This window comes from Styela clava, chromosome 14 (assembly GCF_964204865.1).
Source record: "Styela clava chromosome 14, kaStyClav1.hap1.2, whole genome shotgun sequence".
NCBI lineage: Eukaryota > Metazoa > Chordata > Ascidiacea > Stolidobranchia > Styelidae > Styela > Styela clava.
In genome coordinates, this window is record NC_135263.1 from 1,334,721 (window position 1) to 1,355,889 (window position 21,169).

At 36.2% G+C, this 21,169-nt stretch overlaps 1 protein-coding gene, 1 long non-coding RNA gene and 2 other non-coding genes across 5 annotated transcripts in view; 2 read left to right on the top strand and 2 right to left on the bottom strand.

The window, feature by feature from the left end:
* LOC120327393 (R-spondin-2-like) overlaps positions 1–11,230 on the top strand; it is a 46,475-nt gene extending 35,245 nt beyond the window's left edge. Inside the window, exons 1-5 of one of the 2 annotated variants that reach the window (XM_039393829.2) lie at positions 3,325–3,523; positions 8,980–9,165; positions 9,639–9,788; positions 10,234–10,419; positions 10,782–11,230. In XM_039393829.2, coding sequence (XP_039249763.2) covers positions 3,370–3,523; positions 8,980–9,165; positions 9,639–9,788; positions 10,234–10,419; positions 10,782–10,936 — 831 coding nt within the window. In that variant the 5' untranslated portion in view covers positions 3,325–3,369 and the 3' untranslated portion in view covers positions 10,937–11,230. Of the gene's footprint in view, positions 1–3,324; positions 3,524–8,979; positions 9,166–9,638; positions 9,789–10,233; positions 10,420–10,781 lie in introns of those variants that run through there. The other variant, XM_039393774.2, reaches the window with a different exon arrangement.
* Positions 1,214–10,347, bottom strand: LOC120327577 (uncharacterized). Its single transcript, XR_005567584.2, has 3 exons — positions 10,219–10,347; positions 1,731–1,797; positions 1,214–1,340 (listed from the first exon to the last, which is right to left on the bottom strand). It is a non-coding gene; the product is annotated as an uncharacterized LOC120327577 (long non-coding RNA).
* A 7,188-nt stretch (positions 11,231–18,418) lies between the features above and the next one.
* Trnaa-agc (transfer RNA alanine (anticodon AGC)) lies at positions 18,419–18,491 on the top strand. The gene has a single exon. It is a non-coding gene; the product is annotated as a tRNA-Ala (tRNA).
* Positions 18,492–19,330: 839 nt separating this feature from the next.
* Trnat-agu (transfer RNA threonine (anticodon AGU)) lies at positions 19,331–19,404 on the bottom strand. Its single transcript has one exon. It is a non-coding gene; the product is annotated as a tRNA-Thr (tRNA).
* Positions 19,405–21,169: the final 1,765 nt, after the last annotated feature.

Genomic DNA, 21,169 nt, shown 5'->3' on the forward strand with positions numbered 1-21,169 from the left:
GCCTTTTAGACTCTTTCAAGTTTAATATTGTTGTGAAGACGTATCTACACGACGTTTGATAAGCTAATCTCTTTGAACATAGCTCTGTACCAGCAGGCACAGCAAAATAAAAAGCTTCTACAGTTACAATGGAACAGGATCTTTCTGGTTCAGTAGCGCTTATCCAATTTATTACACCCCGAGGTAGTGGTATTGGTAATCGAAACGCTAACTTACTTATTTTAGGTGTGCATGAAACGCGATCATAACGCGGTTGATTGTTTCATTAGTTGTCGAGAAAGGGAATTTTTTACAATAAAAAAATTACAACAACAAGAATAATCACATCCAACAATAAAATTAATCGGTAATTATATCATCCATGACTCAACTCATTTTTGAATGAAAACATTTTAAATTAATACTCTGTTATCAATAGCTAATCATTAGATGAATTCATCGAATTAATTTAAAACTTGAAAAAAAAAAATTTGTACTCTAAATTGGGTTCGATATATTAATAGATCGCAAAGAAACAGGAAATAATGAAATATTTATATACCTATTTTAGCATCACAATATAGTTCTTTAAATTTTTTCATTCAAGGGGAGAATTCGATGGGAAAGTCCCACTCCCCTCATTATTTTTCCTCCAAAAAAACAATAATTTATATTACTAACAATCCGAAATTATTTGTCAAAAATAAGTACATGGAAGCGAATTTTTCAATTAAAAAATCCAATGCAGCAGATTGCCTCTTAAAAACATAACTAAAAATAATCATTAATATCTATAAATACGATTTATCATGTTCCAATTTTTACTTCTAAAAAAATTATCCCCAAAATAAAAAAATGATTTTAGCTATGACAGAAAGAAAATAAGGCGCTGAAAACACAAAAGAATGGAATAATATGAAGCTGATATTGAACTGAATTTATTTTAGTCTTATATTGTAATGCTTTCTATTCATTATGGCCTCTATTTTTATCCAAAAGTGAAATAATTTGTGTCCTATTAATCCGAAATCACAGGCGATTATCAAATTTTTAAAGTCAAGTGTCCAAAAACTGCAGATATAATTCCTATACAGCGCAAATCATAATCTGGTAAATAAATATTGAAATCGTAGAATGCGATTTATCACGTTTCGTTAAAAGGTCATCATTTCTAGAAAAATATTTCCAAAATAAAAATAAAGATCATTGATAAATTGAACGTTACAAATTCAATATAGCACGGGCTTTCCGTTCAAAAACATAACTAAAAAATATCAATTAAAAATCATTAAACTCGTAATCAAAAAAATTTCTGGATACATCTTGTCACGTTCCATTTTCGTTAGCATGCTTCAACATTTCTAGAAAAATCGAAATAAAAATCAGCAATAAAATTCAATAAGACCACGCTCAAGATGGTCTTAACGTTACAAATTATAATTCCGTTCGTGTGCCTTGATCGTAGTATTAAGTTACCGTCAATTACGAGCTCGTCTCAGGTTTATTATTCGACCGCCAAGCAATTTCAATTGCTTGAAAAGTTTTAGATAAACCATGCATGACAGTGTATTAAAATTTCTTTTTTATGTAAGATTTACTTATTTTCCAAGTATGATTGAGTGTGTTTGAATAAAAAACACCAAATTGACGTTTTCTGGTTTTAGCAGACTTTTACTTAGAATTTGAGTAGCTTATATGTATTTCTATTGTAAAAGCATTAGTTATAACGAACGACTGTAATTACGACTCACATATATATACTCGTTAACTTTATGGTCTTGAAGGCATTTGTATTTGACCGCTGTCGGAAGTGGGTATCTGGATAGGAAGACAGATAATTATTTTTTTTCATAAAGTTTGCTAAAATCAGAATCGCGAGTCATATACTAAAAAGGGAAAAGGTACTGATAGATAGGTTGCAAGTTTGCTCAAAGCAAGATCCCCATTTCAACTAAACGTGGATAGAGTACTGATAGAAGAGTTGCAAATTTGTTCAAAGCAAAGTCCCAAGTCCTCAACTAAAAGTGGAAAGAGTACTGATAGAAGAGTTGTAAGCAGGGGCGTGTCAAACTTTTCTGGTGCCGGGCAGGTTTCTGATGATGATGCCCCTTATACCCAACTTCAAAAATAATTGGGGGGGGGGGGTGAAATGATAGATGTTATACATGAAAAAGAATAAATTGAAAGCGAGAGTGAAATGTTTGTTATTATTGGCATTTAAATCATCAAACTAATCAGCAAATTCATGACTCAAATGGCGTGCTGCCCCGTGACTCCCTCTAGAAACGTCCTTGCAACTCCAGAGATTCGAATTCTTGCGATAAAGATGTGAATAATTCTGAGTAAATACGAAACGTAAAACAATTCAAGTTGAGACTGTCAGGAAAATAACTAAATGGAAGTGAATTCCATGAAATATCTTTTTTCTGGGGAACAGATAGCCTTGTATGGGTCTAGAAAAAGAACGCTACGGCTATTTAATGAAATTAAAAGTAAGAGTGGGAGAATAATATCTGATAAAAGAGTTTGTGTGAACCAGATCTGTTGACGAAGTGAATGTTAGAAAAGCAGGCTGGTTTTGCTAATGCATTACCCTAATACATTGCCTCTATAGACGCTTGAACTTAGTCAAAAATTCTTCCTACTAGTCGTAATCGTTTTCACATAAGGAAAAATGAACAGTTGAATCATGTAAATAAGTCCCAGTGGTTTAAAATAGTGTAAGATTTTAGTTATTGATGATAAATAGAAACAAAAAGTTGTAATTGCGGGCGAAAACGTACGTTAATTTGAGAGGGCAGATGCTTTGAATCAAAAGACATCTATCTTCTTATTAATATTAGCTATGTTTTTTATTAGTTTTTCGTGAATAGCACTTACTTAACAGAACCTAGTCTTGTTTGTTTGACAGTGGGTTGTCTGTAGTAAGCAGCAGGGGAAGCAATTTCAAATTGCCAAGTTTGATCATACCAGTCAGTGGGTACGAAAAATTGCTATGTATCGTACAGGAAAATGCTTTTTTACATTTCAAAAGAGTCCGACCCATAGCTACGTTCCTCGTGAGTAAAACGAGTTTGAGAACACGAATTGGAATCGGAATTCGTTTATTTCGGTTCTAGTTCAGTCTTAGATTCGAGATAGCATAGTTGGTTTAGAAATGATCAGACCTCAAATTATTTAATTAAAATCTTGACTATAATAAATATTTGAATATATATTTATTAATTGATAATTTTGTTCGTATATATCATATTAATTGTAAGTCGACGCGGGAGAATTCGATTTCGATTTTTGAGTATATTTTTCCTATTTTTAAAATATATATATTGTATTAATCATTTCAGAACCCCTACAAACCTATTTGTAGAAGAATTAGTTAAATAAATAAAAATGAACAATATAGTGATTTTCGCTGTAGCGATGGTATTCGTCACAATGACTAGTACTGTGACGTCAAAAAGAATGAGTAGTCGTAAAGCCAACGGACCAAGGATTCACCGATCAATCCATTTTATTAAAAGTCAAGAAGGATTCCTGATTCCTGGTATGACATGACGTTATTGAATGACGTAATAATGATTTTGTTAATCGAGTCATTGATTTGCTAGTCATGATTTTTTTTAATTTTATCACTATTCATCATTTTATGTTTTGAATGCAGACAGACACTAACTGTATTTTTTTTAAATAATTGATATTTACCGACTCAGTCGGAATTATATCGCGACGCACTAGGTACTTCGTCTCGACACAAATTTTGAAACCAGTGCCCTAATTAATTACTATTTCTTCGACAAATTACACATTGATCAAAACATGATGTAAGTGTTAATGAGCAGTTCAAGTGCGAGCTAACGACTCAATAAACATTTAAAACTCCAAATCATTTCCGCTTAAGAACCGTTTTTCTCGCGTTTTTTCGACCACAAAAATGTAACATTGTTTCCTGTAAATTACAAGCGATACACGTCACTATCAATTCCAGTCAAAACACCGGTAGTTACCGAAAACCCGCGAAACTATTCGGAAGATCTAACAAGTTTGTAATAATTACCGGATGAAGGTACTTGAATTGTATAAATAATATTGGCAAAATTATATGAATCTGCGCACGTGGTGTCTATGTAAATTCAAACAAAATTGCGACCCTGTATATCCAAGCAAATACAGTGTTGGTGAAATTGCAAGCAACTTACGAAAAGATAAAAGCTACAAGAAGGATTTATACATGCTTGCTTTAACAGAAGGTATACTGATTCATTGACTAAACGTAGAAAATGAAAAACAGACTAGTCGCAAGTGACCACCCCAAATGATGCTACAATATTGGCATGTGAATGCGAAAATTGATCAGTCAAAGTTTTTTCCAAGCATATTACTTAAAGTACTTTAGCGCGGAAAACGTTTGTGCGACCACCCCAACTGATGATACGGTATCGGCAGCACCGGCGGCGAATGGCAAAAATTTATCGGTCCACATTTTCTTTAAGCATAATAAATAAAACGTCTTTTTGCGCGGAAAACGTTTTTGATGGTATATTAATGTATAAAGGATTTAGGCAAATGGTTAGAATAAGTATAGAAACTTGGATTCATGGTTAAATTGTGGGATTGCACTCAGAATCTTTGTAAACAACAACAAATTTATGTAGCAAAGCTACCTTCATGTAATTAAAACAGATGGCGACTTTGCAGTCTATTCATATCCATACTTTCTCAATATATTTCGCATCAATCGGGACTTATCTATGCCATATACTTACATCAGTCATCGCTTGAGTGTCTGCGGTATATACCGCGGTCAGATCTTAAGCCTGTCTGGTCGGGAAAGCGGTCTAGCACACTTTGTGGGGTAAATAATCGAGATATGAATATTTGATTCTATTTATAATATTCAATATGACCAAAAGTAGCTGTTATATTGAACATAATTGCAAGAACCAATTTATTGGATATGTCGATATGAGTAAGTCACAATTTAGGACACTTTTCTGATATTTTAGGTATTATATTGTCCTAATTGTATCTTCTTTTTTTATTTTTTAAATGTACTTATTCTTTAAATATTTTATGGACAGACTGTTAATAACCCCAACGTACTAAGATATAAAACACGAATTTCATGACCTATTTTGTGATGACATTATTTAAAATAAACTATTCAATAATTTGGCCTTGTTTTCTTTCGAAATGTGTAGCGTTAAATATGGTTGGTACATATATATCGATATATGTAAAATAAATCTTACGAGTTATGGGGTGCCAATATTCAGACAGACACTACAAAATACAAATAAAAACTATTTTAACAGCTCACAAATATAGGTTCGCAAAGTGCTCCGTGCCATGCTCCGTGAGCTACCTACGGCCCCGCTAGCTATTCTTTAAGTACTTAGTACTTATTAAAATACCGAATATTTTTTTAAATACGAAGCAGAAAATACATCCGAGTCATTGAATGAAATAATTTTTGTTTACTCAGGGATATTATTTGATAAATAGCAATGTGTTTTTTGTTTCCATTTTAATAGAATTATTGTGGGGCTCCGTAAATAACAGTCAACCTCTTCTAGGGCTCAGTAACACCAAAAGTATGAGAATTCCTACTCTAACTCATGGTTCTATTGTATAAACAAAGCTTCTACATTCGGTTAGGGGCAATCAACAGACAGGTTTTTGTTTCGAGAAAGTAAGAGTGCGACCACACGGCTGCTGCGGTTACAATACGACTCCAACAAGGGGTTTAAATTATCTAAGATTCATTGTTCTGAACGACTATTTTTAACTAATCCTCAGACAATTAGAAATCCATTATGATTCACAATTGGGAGCGGGAAAGTTCCCCGCCATTGATACCCTGGCCAAGCTGTGTATGTATTTGTTCGGGTTAATATACTCGGCTGCGGTTTTCCAGATGTAGCGTTTCGTCTGCGTCCGCGATATTTGGGCGTCGGATAGTTTATACCTTTTCGTCTACGTCCGCAACATCTTGGCGTCTGGAAGATTTATGTCGTGAAGATGAAGTTCATTTCGTGTACGTCCACAATACTATACGTTAGTATTAGTGGCGTCAGATAGTTTTACGTCGTTTCGTTAACGTCCGCAACATCTTGGCGTCGGCCAAGTTTCATTTCATTTGGTTTACGTCTGTTATATTTTAGATACAGTTTCGTCTACGTTCGCCTAATTTTATCGTCGGATTCTGTTGAGTGGTTTCGTCCTTGTTCGAACCATCCAGAAGTTACAAAGTATACCTATTTATCTCTTTTTTTGGATGAAATTTTGACATGAACTGAAGCGCCGTTACTATCTGTTTTCCGTATAAATTATTTACTACTCTCTGCAATTCAGCACGTACGTTGTTTGCACTCTAGCTCAAGATACTTGACATGGGTGTGTGTGAGTGCTGAAGATATTAAATTATTTTGCTACTGATGATGTTTTCCCTATTAGGAGCATAGAATCTTTGTAAAAAGAACCCGTCAATGTTATCCTGGTGAGCGCAAACTTCAATCCAAAAAGCGTAGCGGGAGTGTTTTCCTCACATATTACATTTTTGCATCAGTGGCGGGAGATTAGAGGCTCATATTTGACTGTAAAAATATATTTTACATTTTTAAACGCGAAAAACATGATCTGATTACTACAACCACGCTCTAAGTTAGATTCAACAAATTTTAGATGTATTTCACACTTTTTCTGGTATCGCCACGCACAATGAGTTGTAGAAAATAAACCGGGTTCTGGAAACCAAAAAAAATCGGTACTCTCGAATTATGTGAACCAAGATGGCGGACACCGGAACGTAGTATGTGTACCAGGTTAGGGTTAGGCAATAATTTTATTCCAATTACAAACGGGAGTCACCTGGCTAGTCCCCGAACTCGTAATAAAGCTAAAATAAGAAAAATTGGAATAAAATTATGTATGACCTAACCCTAAACTGGTCTATATGCTACGTTCCGATGTACGCCATCTTGGTTCACATACTTCGGAAAAACCAAAATGTCAAGTTCGGCGACAGATTTGCTCACACCCCGGGTGTATCTCGAGACAGTACTTTCGTACTGTATAATTATAAAGTACCATCAACTTTACAAAGATTGATGTTTTGTAATAGAGAAGAAACTACAAAGAAAAATTATTTAACAAGAAACAGCGGTGAAATTACTTTGATTTAATTTTGATGAGAGCCAGACTCATGATTTATTTATGAGTGTGCGAAACAGACAATTTGGAAAAATTGAAAAAAGAAGTGCGATCGCGATTTGTAAAAAAATACCCAAATACTACGAATGAATATAAGATAAAAACCAACCATTAAATGTATAAGCTGCGTTTTCTTCTTATGGTTATGTCTTTTTGACACGACGATTGGACCATTGTGCTAAACGTTCGACCGCTTGAAGCCGCAGCACTGATTCCCCCTCGCTTTTTTATGGTTTAAATCTCCAGCGGCGGAATTTGTGTGAAAATCACTGGAATCGTGGCCGTCCCTGGGTAGTTAGCTCATGTAAACACTGGTCCGTTATGATACCCGTCACTCTAAAAGTTTCTAGGTCAAAGGAGGTATAATAAATCGGGAAATATTTCCATATCTAATCTGGACTGATAACAATGGGATAACAAATCTTTAAGACCTGTGTGGCTCCAAACCTCTTCTAAAAATATGAGGCTTCGTAAGCGAGGGGCAGTCTTCCCCGAAAGGGTTTTCCTGCTGCATTACAACACTAGCAAAATAGTTGATAATGAAAGCATTAATATAAACATTTACATGAAGTAAAAAAATTAATTAATTTCGTGTTCCTGTAAAAATCACTGTTAAGACTCATTCCTATAATATTTACGGAGATATTATCTTCTAACAATTGCCGCATTATGTTGTCATAATTTGTTCGGTATTATGTTTCTTATGTAATAATGACACGAGTACAAAAGTATTATTACGTCCCGGAAGTAATGAACCATGAACGTGATACCAGGTGTCAAATATCAAGCAACTAATATCAGAAAAGGTCATTCATCTACGAAAGAACAAACATGGTCCGATGATGAAATAGAAAACTTCCTTGTTTAAGCTTGGCCAAGTGTATCTTTGATAATAATTCAACATTGAAATTAGATAGGCCTATATTTCAAAGCGTCAATCAAAACTTATATATGTCTTTGATGACTGTGGGAAATGATGGCGATGAAACAACCAAAGCCTTGTTAACATACGTTAAGGATGCATTACCTACAGGTGGTACTCCTATAGTGTGTGTACCAGGTTAGGGTTAGGCCATAATTTTATTCCTATTTTTCTTATTTTAGTTCTATTGCGAGTTCGGGGACTGTTTGTCCTTAGCCAAGTAAATAACCCCCTGCCTATAGGTTTCTGTCCCACTACACAACTTGATGTAAAAATGGACGGAATAAATTAGTTACCTCCATATTGGTACACATACTTCTGGAGCAACCAAAAATCAATAGCACGAGAAATTATAAACCGTGGTGTAAATCATAAACTAATGCATTGAATTATACTTTACACATTAGGGCAGGGAGGGGTAGGCAATAACAATTGAGGACACGTCCTCTTATCTGGTTACCAGTCCATGTCGGCCATAGTTAACTAGTTATCCGTTGAAAACGCATGAATCTGTATGGTGGAAAATACTTTAACCGAACAGTGGTTACGTGAACCACCATACGAAAGCGAGTTCAGCAATCCTCTCGCCTATAATTATCTCATTTGAGATTCAAACGTGTATGTTACAGCAGTTTCAATGGTTATCATGTTACTCAAATCGATAAGACATAAGTGCGGTAACACACTAAGAATTTTAAACAACACAGCTTTGCTCGAGGTAAATGAAACTACACATGCACATAACACACCGTAAAAATGGAATTGTTCTATTTTGTTTTAATAAGAGATAGTATCTAGAAAAATGCTTATAAAGTATTTGATCCTGAAATTGATAACTTTTTTTTAACGATTTTTATTATTCTTTTTAGAACGGCACATGAACGCCTGTCCGTCGAGATGCGTGGCTTGCGATCCGGTCAACGGCTGCACTCAATGCCGGTCTCGAACATTTTTATATCTCGGTCAGATACGGCATCGACAGAGAGGAATTTGCCTTCACGACTGCCCAGACGGATATTATGGCTCCCGGGGGAAGGAAACGAATATGTGTAAAAGTAAGCATACTTTGATTAAGGTTTTAGTCCTTTCTTTATGGCAAATATTCAAAACGAAAGAACGCGCACTCACTTAGAACTAATAGAGCTTATGGATGGGCGAAGTTGCAAGTAACCGAAATGCAAAGAAGTACTGAAATGACATAGATGTATGTTCGTGCATTGTGTGCTAATAAATACGTGTTGAAGTTTCTAATTTCCAAGTGAGAGCGTAACAGCTGGCGGTTTGCAAGAGTCTTGATGGTCTGAAGGACGTTTCATGCTACGAAAAATTGCGATGTGTGATACAGAAAAAAGTATTTTTCTTAGATTTCAAAAAGGGGACCCGTAACCCCCGCCCCTTGGCCACGCCCCTGAGTTCCATAATACATGTCATTCAAATTATAATGCCTTATTTAATAACGCGACATTGCAGTGGAGAAGACATTTAACAACTAATTCAAACGATTTCTAAATACTTGAATATTTTTCAGAATGTCAAGTTTTAAACTGCGCATCCTGTTTTACAAGCAATTACTGTACGACTTGCAAAGATGGGTATTTCCTTCACGATGCTAAATGCTTGAAAACATGCCCAGACAATATGGCGCCCAATTCGGCTACAAAGAAATGCGAAGAGAAAGGTGAGAACTGAATTATTTGTTGTGACCATCAGTAGTTTTTCCGTATTAATATTTTTAGCATATTGTGACGTCAGGGAATTCCCCGTTTTGTTTGTCATTCTATTGTTTTCTGTTGAGCTAGCTCCCAACTGTTATTTTGGTCTCTTCTGTTTGCCGCTCGCCGTTTCCACCGACACGTAAGGAGTCGCTATTTACAGAAACGTTGAAGTATTCCTGCGAATGAGTTTTGATCACTTGCAGTGAAGTTTCTTCAAGACTGTCATTTTTAATTTGCGCTAAAAAAATAACACGATTACCTAACGTTTATTTTGGCGAAGTCAAGTTCCCGTTTTAGAGCAAAAAACTTATTCATGATAGGCTAAACAACTTCAGCTACTACACAACCAAACATTCTAATAAATGAAACAGCTTTGATTGTTTAACCACTCACCATTTACAATTTCAGTCGATTGTGAAGTTGGTCCCTGGTCGTCATGGAGTAAATGTGCACGCAGATCGGTTTCGCATTCTTGTAAATACGGAAGAAAGAAAAGAACGAGGCCTGTTTTGCTGGAACCAACTGAAAACGGAAAGCAATGTCCAAAGGTAAAAGAGTCGAAACGATGCCGAACGCCACCAAACAAATGTCCATGTAAGTGTTGTCGTTATAGATTAAATACCGCTTATTTGGTTTTTGTTACTATTATGCGTTTTTATATCTTCACATAGAACGATGGTGCCCAACTCGTTAAATTCCTACCTCAGCTCATTTTTGGACGTTTTATTCCGCCCTTAATTTAAATGATAGCTATCTCGATTGTTCTGTGCTCAGCTAGTATTATGCGAGAGTTGCAATCACGCTTTCATACAGTTTAAGTAGTTCATGTGTGCATAATCATTATCGTCGTAATAATAAAGAATATTGTTAGTTGTACTACAGCGAAATACGGACCGAAATTCCTTTCCCAGAATTTCTCTGCTGTGTTCTATAATTCAGCTTTTTCCTATTTTCAGTAATCAACAAGTGGTATCAACGTCAACTGCGGAAATTAAACAAAAAGAAGAACAGGAAAAACAGAAAGAACAAGGGAAGGAAGGGAAGACGGGAAATAAACACGAACGATACGCGAACAAAGTTGGAAGATGACAAAAAGTCTCAAAGCACGTGACTGCGATGATGACAGTAAGCGTCATAATTATGACGCAACAAAGAGATTACGACGATGTGATAATGACGCCCCAATCCGAGAGAAAAAACAGGTGACAGCGTCCGTCAAACTCGGTACTCGAACATTTTTTGGGTCAAATAACGATATTATTTTTAATTTTTTTCTAATTATTCTTATTATTACGCTTTCTTCTTTTTCGTTTTTATTTTTTAATTTTGCTACTTTTTCTTTTTTGTTGCACTTATGAATGCATTTGGACGAACGACTAGCACAACAGAAATAAATCAGTCGAAAACAAAAAATTGCTTCAATTACTTGGAAGGTTTTGTAGACAAAAATTCACCGTATGGTACAAAATTCAAACTGGGGCGCAAGGGTTAGTAGTTTGTGCGATAGACATAATCATGGCTTCGCGGGTCGAAGACCATGGGTTTCACCGCATCAGTTGAATAGCGTGGGGGCTGTTTGGCTGCCATATAAACAGCAGAATAGAGAATAAATTTAAATATAATATGGTTCATATCGCCATTTGAATGACCTCTTTCGCAGAGTGCTGTTGGGCTGCTATATAGACAGCAGGTTAGAAATCGGGAATGGATATATGGTCTAAATCGCCATTGAATGATTATTATATAGAGATGGATTGCCCCTATCACCATAAGGAAATGGGTCGTAAATTTGGTCACTTCAATAGCGTGATCTGCAGGGACTGGCTGCAATGCAACAGTATGATAAAAATGGAAATGCCGATACTATGGTTCTAATCGTAATCGCCTCTGCCGTATAGGCAAAGGGTACTCCGAAGCATGTGAACCAAGATGGTGGACATCGGAACGTAGTATGTGTACCAGATTTGAGTTAGGCCATGGTTTTATTCCAACTTTCCTCATTTTAGTTCTATTACGAGTTCGGGGGCTATCCAAGTGACTCCCGTAGTAATTGTACCTGAAATAAATGCCTAATCCTAACCTGGTACACATACTACGTTCCGGTGTCCGCCATCTTGGTTCACATACTTCTGGAGTACCGTACCTAAAAGAGCATTTATTCGGCAAAGGCTTGAATTCTATTATTGCATAGGGCTTAAGAAGAATTCTAATACTTTCTAGAAATAGATGAAATTGCTGCTTTGAAGTAATATCAATTTCCCCTTGACAGATTCGAATGATCTTACGGATTAGTGTTTGGCGCTTACGTCAATCCCTCACCTCGGCAAAGAGTTCATTTCCTAACTCATACCCAATCAAACTTGGGGATTCCGTAATTTACTCCATTTGAATGTGAACCGTGTATAACTGATGATCAGCGGTAAAATATTCTAAATTCCGGACCGTGTTAGAAGTTGACACTGGGCTATCCTATCACAGGTTTAATTTATCGCGTAATTTAACGTATTCCAATTACGCCAAGGAGGTCAAGATCGTTAAAGAAGATAATTGAAGTGCTGGCACAAGTCGAGACCTCAGTGACTTTTTGATTTATTAGGGGTTAACTGAGGGCAAGTGCACAAGCGCCCATTAAAACTGGTTAATTGGCGCTCCAGAAGTGTGTGTACCAATATGGAGGTGACTAATTTTGTTCGCCTACTTTACATCAAAGAGTGTAAAGGAACTGAATTCTATGGGCAGGGGGGTATATTTACTTGGCTAACACAGACAGTCCCCGAAATGAAATGGAACTAAAATTAGTAAAGTCGGAATCAAATTATGGCCGAACCTTAACCTGGTACACACACTACGGGAGTACCGATTACTCTTGTAATGCGACTTAAAAGAGCATGGGCTAAATGCCTCACGTATTCCTATATGAATCAGAATGTTTTAGTTTCATGAAAAGTTTCTATACCTTCATCAGGAACAATGCATTGTAGAAGGAACCGCTGTTAAATAAGAAACTACTGTTTCTGAAAGAACAAGAATCTATAACCCTGCGACGCAAACCCAACTAGGTTCAATGGCTAAACACATAGATTCTCGAATCGCTTCATACGGACCCCAAGGCTCCGTGAGAGAAACCTAGGGGCTCTGTAAGCTATTCGTTTACTCCTTAAAATACTGACTTGGCTAATTTTGTAGCCGTCCAAAGAAGCAATAACGGCATTAATAAAATTTGACAACGGTAGCGTCAAAATGTGGCAACAAAGCGGTAATTGAAACATTACGTTATCCATAATCTCCAATAGATATTGCCATCTTTCGATTACCAGCGTGTTGCCACATTTCGACATTACTTCATCAATACGTTTGTCGAGGGTGAAATTTTTGGGGCAAATATATTGTGGGTCTCCGTGAATAATAGTCAACTTATTCACGGGCTTCATACCACCAAAAGTTTGATTGCTCCACAATAAATTTATAAAATTAAAACAAAAAACAAATTGTTTAGTAACGATTAATGTTCCTGATTAAATTAAAATTACTTTATTCAATGACTCGGATGTATTTACTGTTGTCAAATTTTATAAATAACAATATCGCTTTTTTAACAGTTACAAAATTAGTCAAGTCAGTATTTTATATAATAATCGAATAGCTCGTTGAGCGTTTTTCAATTCATTTTTTTTTTTTTTTGGAGCTGTCTGGAACATTCATTTTGCATTGAATATTTCTAATTTTGAAAAATTTTGCATCACGTGTGCTCTAGCCCGATCAATTTCGATAGTTTCTATAATATTAAGTATTACTTTCTTGTTTATATTTGGAAACTCTTCCCTTTCACTTTGCCTTACGCGATATGCCCACAATCTACGTCAAAGTTGAAATTCGACACGTAGTTGCGGACTTCATAGCCTATCGTATTCAAGATGAGGCCAATGCTTTAGCCCAGTGATTTCCAACCTTTTTTTCAAACGACCCAAATTTGAAACAAAAAAAATCGTTACCGCGACCCAAATTTATGCTCAAATACTGAACGCCATGCATGTGCCTTTTTGGCTAAAAAATTAAAAAATAATCAATGTTAAACAATCATATTAAATTTATTTTTCCATAAATCACTACAAGGTGAGAAAGCTGCACTTGATTGCTATCAGCCAGTTTTTGAAATCGCGGGTGGCAAAATAACTCACGACCCATCAGTGGCGTATCTAGGGTGTGGCAGCCATGGCTCGTGCCATGGGCGCCGTATGAACAGGGGCGCAAAAAGGGCGAAAAGTTTTAATCGTAAATTATAATGAAATAATTTTAAATCGAAAATATTTGGAACTCGTATTCTTGCTAACATAATAACGTACGAGTATCTCAATTAAACAGCAGCCGTTGAAAATTGCCAGTCAACGATTTTTCCATGGGCGCCATTTTACGTAGATACGCCACTGCGACCTATGGGTTTGGGAAACACTGCCTTAGCCTATGCACCTCCAAATGTCGTTGTTACGTCACACTATGCAACTATGCTGTCACATTTCAATTGTTTGTTTTGTATTTTATTATGATGACAACTTTTTGTTCTAATCCTAATATACTATCTGGCGTTCAATTTAACAGTTTTCCAAATTATATGCAAATTAAGTGTCAACCTAAGGCAAACCAAGTATATGCCATTTCAATAAATGATAATCTTTGTCTTCATTGTCTGCACCACAATATTAATATGGAGTGAAATATATCTCGTTTATAAAAAAAAAAACACGTTATGAACATTATTATTTGTCTAGAGTCTAAATTACCGTAAGAAATTCTAAAAGTTAAGTCACAATTTTTACTCCAGAACATCAAATCAAATAGGGGTGCTCCCCAATTATGTGAACCAAGATGGCGGAGACCGGAACGTGGTGTGTGTACCAGGTTAGGGCCAGGCCATAATTTTAGGTACAAATACTACGGGATTCACTTGGCTAGTCCCAGAACTCGTAATAGAACCAAAATAAGAAAAAGTGGAATAAAATTATGGCCTGACCCTAACCTGGTACACACACTACGTTCCGGTGTCCGCCATCTTGGGAGTAGCAAAACAGGCATGGCTTAGTGATGTTGTAATTGGAGAACACTAGTAATTTAGAAGCCACAACTGACATTGCCGACACGACCCCCTTATGAAGGTCAAACCAAGGTCGTAGTATCATATTTAAAACTTTGCCGCATGAAAATCTCTCAACTACTAAGGGTGGGGCATGAACAATTATGCTATTGTCTTACATCACTATTGCTAAGGGTCAGTTGCATTATCACAACATAAAGATAATTTAGAAACAATACAAGACCATTTCGAAAGCAATAGTGATGACAAATTGGCCGCGTGGATTTTCCTTTAACGCACAATTAATTGCATATGTATTCCAAACATCAGCGTACCCAAGGGTTCATGACCTTCATATTATTTATGACGCCACGTTTTCTGTTATCGTTTTATTGTAGCTTTGATGTTATAAACGTGTTTTTAAATTCAAGCTATTATCAAATATACTCCATTTTAATTAAAATTTTGTAGCTTATCCATATTTTTGAAATCGGAAATTTTAATACTTATAAATTCAATATCATGTCACAATCGAATAAAAATTTGATAAAAAGGCAAATTACGATTTAGCCGTCTTGTCGTCTATTTATCCCTAGGATATATCTGAAATCCTGGTTTAAAATTAACCGACCGACAGACAAATCAAAGGCGTTTTAAACCATAAAATTATTAGTTAATTGTTACGTCGAACGTGTGTAATAATAGGTCTTTGTGATCACATAATTAAAAGGTATTCAATCAGACCGGCGGATAACGCGCCGATAAAGTAAACAAATCCATTTAATAATAGAATGGAATTCCACTGTAATTAGATCGAGCAATTGAGGGTATAGAGTTGGAACATAGATGATAAGCCAAATTTATCCTATCAGGACTATATTTAAGAAAATAAGAGAGCAGTGATCGAATATAGAACACGAAAACCAAAACGAAGTAACACGGGTATTTAATCTTTCCCAGCACCGGTTACTGAAGCTCAGTCATCCCGACTTCGACTAACCAATGTATCGGATGATTTAGAACGCGGCGCTGCCACAAGATGCGCAATTTTTATTTTGATGAAACACACACGCAACAAAAAACGAATCCCATAGAGGCTAAGGAAATTTTTGAAATAAATAAAGGTAATAGCATTCTAGCGAAAACAACAATCTTTAACCACTAATAATTTCTAAATTGATCCACTAGTTAAAATGAAAAGCAATTTTTTCACAGCAACAAGAAGAAAACTGCTAACAACATCATAATAATATTAATAATAAGAGAGCCATGCTCAAATAGATGGGCACGAAGGCTAAAACGAAACGGTAGTTCACCTTACCTGTAACCAGTGGTGGGATTCAAATTTTTTGTCAGCCGGTTCCTTCACGAAAGTTATATTTTTCAGCCGGTTCTGTTACAAACAGAACATTGACAGTAACCAGTAATGCTAACCGGTTCGCTGGTCTTATAAAATTTCGTGAGGAGGGTTCTATACCGATGCGAACCGGCTGAAACCCACCACTGCCTATAACAGTACCGATGGGTCAAAAAACTTCCAACTTTTTTCATAACAATGAAAAAACTACCAACAACAACATAGTAATATTAATAACAAAACGATCTATAGGTCCATTTTGTGTCCAATAAAGTACTCCCTCACTGATAAGTAACCGATTTTAGCATCACCTAAATCGGCCTCCCAGAGGTCTATGTATCAATATATATGTTATATTATGAAAAGAGCCGATACCCGGGGAAAAGGTGAAATTATTAAACTAAGGAAAGGGGAACTAATGACATGACGTAAAATAATCTCTCCCGAAGTATGTGAACCCATATGGCTGACACCGGAACGTAGTATGTGTACCAGGTTAGGGTTATGTTCACATACTGTACTACCAAATAATCCTATGACGCAATGAAATATATAAGGGTATTTGCTCTGGTACACATACTACGGGAGTACTCCTAAATCATTATCATGGCACTATTTTGAACTCTTGAGGAGTGGGGTAGTCCCTTGCTTAGTCGATGAAATATCGAGTCCCATATTAATTAAAAGAAACGTTGAAAAAAAAACTTTCAGCGACTCTCTTCATTTTAGGCACTGAAAATTTGAAACCAATTGATATATTACTTGCGAAGAAAAGCGGAATTTTCTTAAACAACAAAGAAGAATTTGGAACAAAGTTTACTTCGCGTCCATCAAGTCATTGCCCATGTTAGGAATTAAAATCACACGTGACCACCCCATAATTATGTGATCACAATGGCACCAGGACAAATTCCCACGCGTGTCTTAAGGTTACTTATTTCAAGCGGCTTGTCAAAGGGAAATATAATTAGCAATTATCACATCACAAACCGCAACTTATCTCGCTGAGTGTGAAGTAACAAACAACTCAAAATTGACAGAAAAACAAGTCGTGTCAGTCTCAATGTAGAAAATTGGTTTAATTAACAGCAAATGAAAAGGGTACTCCAGTAGTGTGTCTACCCGGTTAGGGCTTGGCCATAATTTTATTCCTATTTTCCTTACGCGAGTTCTATTACGAGTTCGGGGACTGTCTGTGTTAGCCAAGTGAATATCACCCTGTCCATAGGTTTCCGTCCCTTCACACAACTTGATGTGAAGTAGACGAACAAATTATTCACCTCCATGAGACACATACTTTTGGAGCGCCATAAAAAGTCGGTTTGGTTGGTTAGTTGTTTATTGTACGGCAACTCCACAGTTTAAAACTTAACACAGCAAAAACAGAGGACACAACAAAATGCAGCCGACCTTGAGCCCAGCGGTCGAAGAAGAAGGCGAAAAGTATTTTCTCTCACACCTCATGGGTGAGCGGAGTCCAAAACCGCCTAAATCAAAGGTCTTGTAGCATACAGTGAAATACTAACACAATACAAACATGGACATTATGGTCCCAGTGGTGGGATTCAGCCGGTTCCATAGAACCGTCTCACAAAATTTTATGAGATCAGGTACCGAACCGGTTAGCATTACTAAAAAAAACATGACTTTTCGTAACAGAACCGGCTGAAAAATATGATTTTTGTGATGGAACCGTCTGACAAAAAATTTGAATCCCTCCACTGTATGGTCCGTGACAAATGTTTATTTTTAGTATGTTGAAACGATAAGTTACTAAGCATTGCTAACAGTAACCAACATAGCCTGACATTTTAATGAATCCTATTTGTAACCAGCAATATGCTACAAACCAGCTGTTCCCGCGTGGATTTTAGTGTGGGCAAATAGGACTAACTTCGCGTTGGTTGAGTATCATAGCGAATGCAATACGACTCACTGTATAATGGCATGAAATAAAAACGTAACCTATATATGGGCAAAATTACATTTAAGCATGGCCGCGGAGCAAGTGTAGGTTTTCTTTATTATAATTAATCGATTAATCAGGGTAATCCGTGCGGTAGCGCAAGAGCATTCATTATATTATTTACCAAATTCTGAACAGAGAGAATGAGGCATCTCTCGTTTGCTAAGAATAGAACGTCGATTCAGACCTTCGAGTTCCCGTCGGGGATGTAGCTCATATGGTAGAGCGCGCGCTTAGCATGCGCGAGGTACCGGGATCGATGCCCGGCATCTCCACTTTTTCGTTTCTTGTTATTTTCAAATTTGACACGAACTTAATTAACACTATAACCTAATTGTTTATCGTGCTAGATGTAGTAACCACAAGTCTATATTTCTTGTTATTTTCAAATTTGACTCGAACTTAATTAACACTATAACCTAATTGTTTATCGTGCTAGATGTAGTAACCACAAGTCTATATTTACGTTTTTCCTATTTATTCCGACGAGAGGAAGCTTTATAAGACGACTTTGCCATGGCCTCTCATCCCGGTGAAAGTTTACCTCGGATATGACATAAGATAATAAGGATGAGGATTTACATTTTTCGCCCTAATAAGTTGAATGCGCCGTAAGGATGATCTTTGACATAAGCAAACTGCCAAACTCTATGAATTCGTATAGGTTCATTTCGACTCCATAATCAGTATAATAGAGGTTAAAATAAATGATAAAAACAAAATAAATAAAACTGATTATAGAATCGGGAGAGCAAACAAAACCTCGAGTAAGGTTCGAAGCGTACAAACCTTAGATAGAAAGGTTTTGTTAAAAGAAGTGGTACGTGTTCGATCACCCAAAAGACTGCTAAAATCCCTAAATGACCGTTCTGTTCAACGTTAGGACGATTCCGAATAACATAATCATTAAGGCATGACTGGTCAGAATAATCATATGCAAAAGTAGGCGTGCTGTTGCTGCAATTTGTTTTTTGGGTAAAGTCGAGGCCAATTCGTGTTCTAAAGTTAACTAGACCCTAATATTTTTAACGAATGAACTCAAACCTGTTTTTTAAGTTGTCTACGATTTTATAACATGTGAGCTTCGATTTACTGCAGAAGCTAAAAAACAAAAAGGCACCACTGGGATTCGAACCCAGGATCTCCTGTTTACTAGACAGGCGCTTTAACCAACTAAGCCATGGCGCCGTTGAGCGCGGTTTCTTTCTGTTTGGTATCGTATTTTTCTCTTCGAGTCTTTGTTCCTGCCAAGACATAATTTTCGTGTATTGAGAAACGATCTTCATACGTTTGAATAGTCTTTACAAACGATAGTTGCTCGATCAAAAACGCCGACATATGCTTTCCACAGGGCAAAATTTCTGTATATTTTTTCTCTCTGTAGACGCCGGGCCAATCCCCAATTCAAGATTGCCATCTTATTCCTGGCATTGCGGCTTTTCTAAGTCAACGAGTGGAGATTCAGATATTTTATTACGTTATGCATAAAATATTATCATCAAATAATAATAAATTAATAAAAAAAAAATCAAAGACACACAATGTTCCGCAATAGACGAGGAGTCGCGAAAGACTATGAAGTCATCATGTCAGCGACACCTATATGCTGATTTACAGCAGCAGATAAAGAGAAATAACTGGGTTTAAACATACAATACTAAATAACATAGAAACAACAACAACGATATATTATAAATAAAATACGTAAATATGAAAAGCCATAAGGATTTATAGCAGGGCTTCCAAAACTTTTGAGCTTGCGGCCCCTTTTAATATAGTAAAATTTTTCGCGCATTTCCTTTTCAATATTTATGTCAAATTGAATTTTGTATCGATAACTCTACAACCATCATTACAAAATTCTCATCATGAACCATATTTGTTTAATTTTTTAAACTGAATGCGGGTAAATCTTGTTAATTTAAACCAAAAATTTGCGGATCTTTTGTACATATCCCCCAACGAAAAAACACCCTCGCCAACGACCAAAATAAGGACATTATTCAGTCAGGGTGTGGGGGCTAGGAATGCACTCAGCTGGAAATTTAAATTTTCATATCATTCCTAACCCGAACCCAACTGGATAATTACAATTCGTTATTTTAAAACGTGGCGATGGTGATTTCCTAAATCTCAGATTTTTGCATTAGTGGCGGGGGTGGGCTTTGTACAAAATATCCAACTTTGCAAACTTACGATGTATTTATTGTATGCAATACAATTCACGCGCATTGGAAAAGAAATTTGACATTTTTACATAGGCGTGGCCCGTGAGCGGTTAAGGGCCATATGCTCACCTAGTCCACCCCTTCCCAATTTTCAATTCTTTTTTTTTAATAAATTCCCACGTCTTTTCAACTCCATTTTGCTCTATTCTTAAACGAGTTACTGAAAAGCCGACGACTGCTTGGATCTAGCCTTGTTCATTGCATAAGGCACGAGCAAGCGACGTATTATTACGTCAATAATCAACAAAAAATTTGCTTTCCCCCCCACCCCCAACTTTGAGTTGGCTACGATCTTGCTTTATTAGCATTAGCATACTTATTCATTGCAATAAATGAGTTTGTTTTTGTAAACGACCATGACGCGTCAGATATGGCCAGTTGTATTTTTGTATATACGTATACTTTGAGAGATATTTTTTATATCAAATCCTTAACATAAGCCAATAAGAAGTAATTTTATTTGAAATTGACTGATACATCGTAATATATTCGAAATTGCCTCGCAACGCACAATTTGGGATACATTGAATCAAATAACATTTGTTATCTTAGGAAGAATGTTGTCAATTTAATATTTCTAATATTGTTAAACTCTATCACCTCAAGTGGCAAAATTGTAGTACCAACGTCGACTGTGACGTAATAGAGGTACACGTAAAAATGTTTCCTATGAACGAATTTCCGTTTTTGAACCTGAAAAATCGTGATAATTTCATATCGCATCC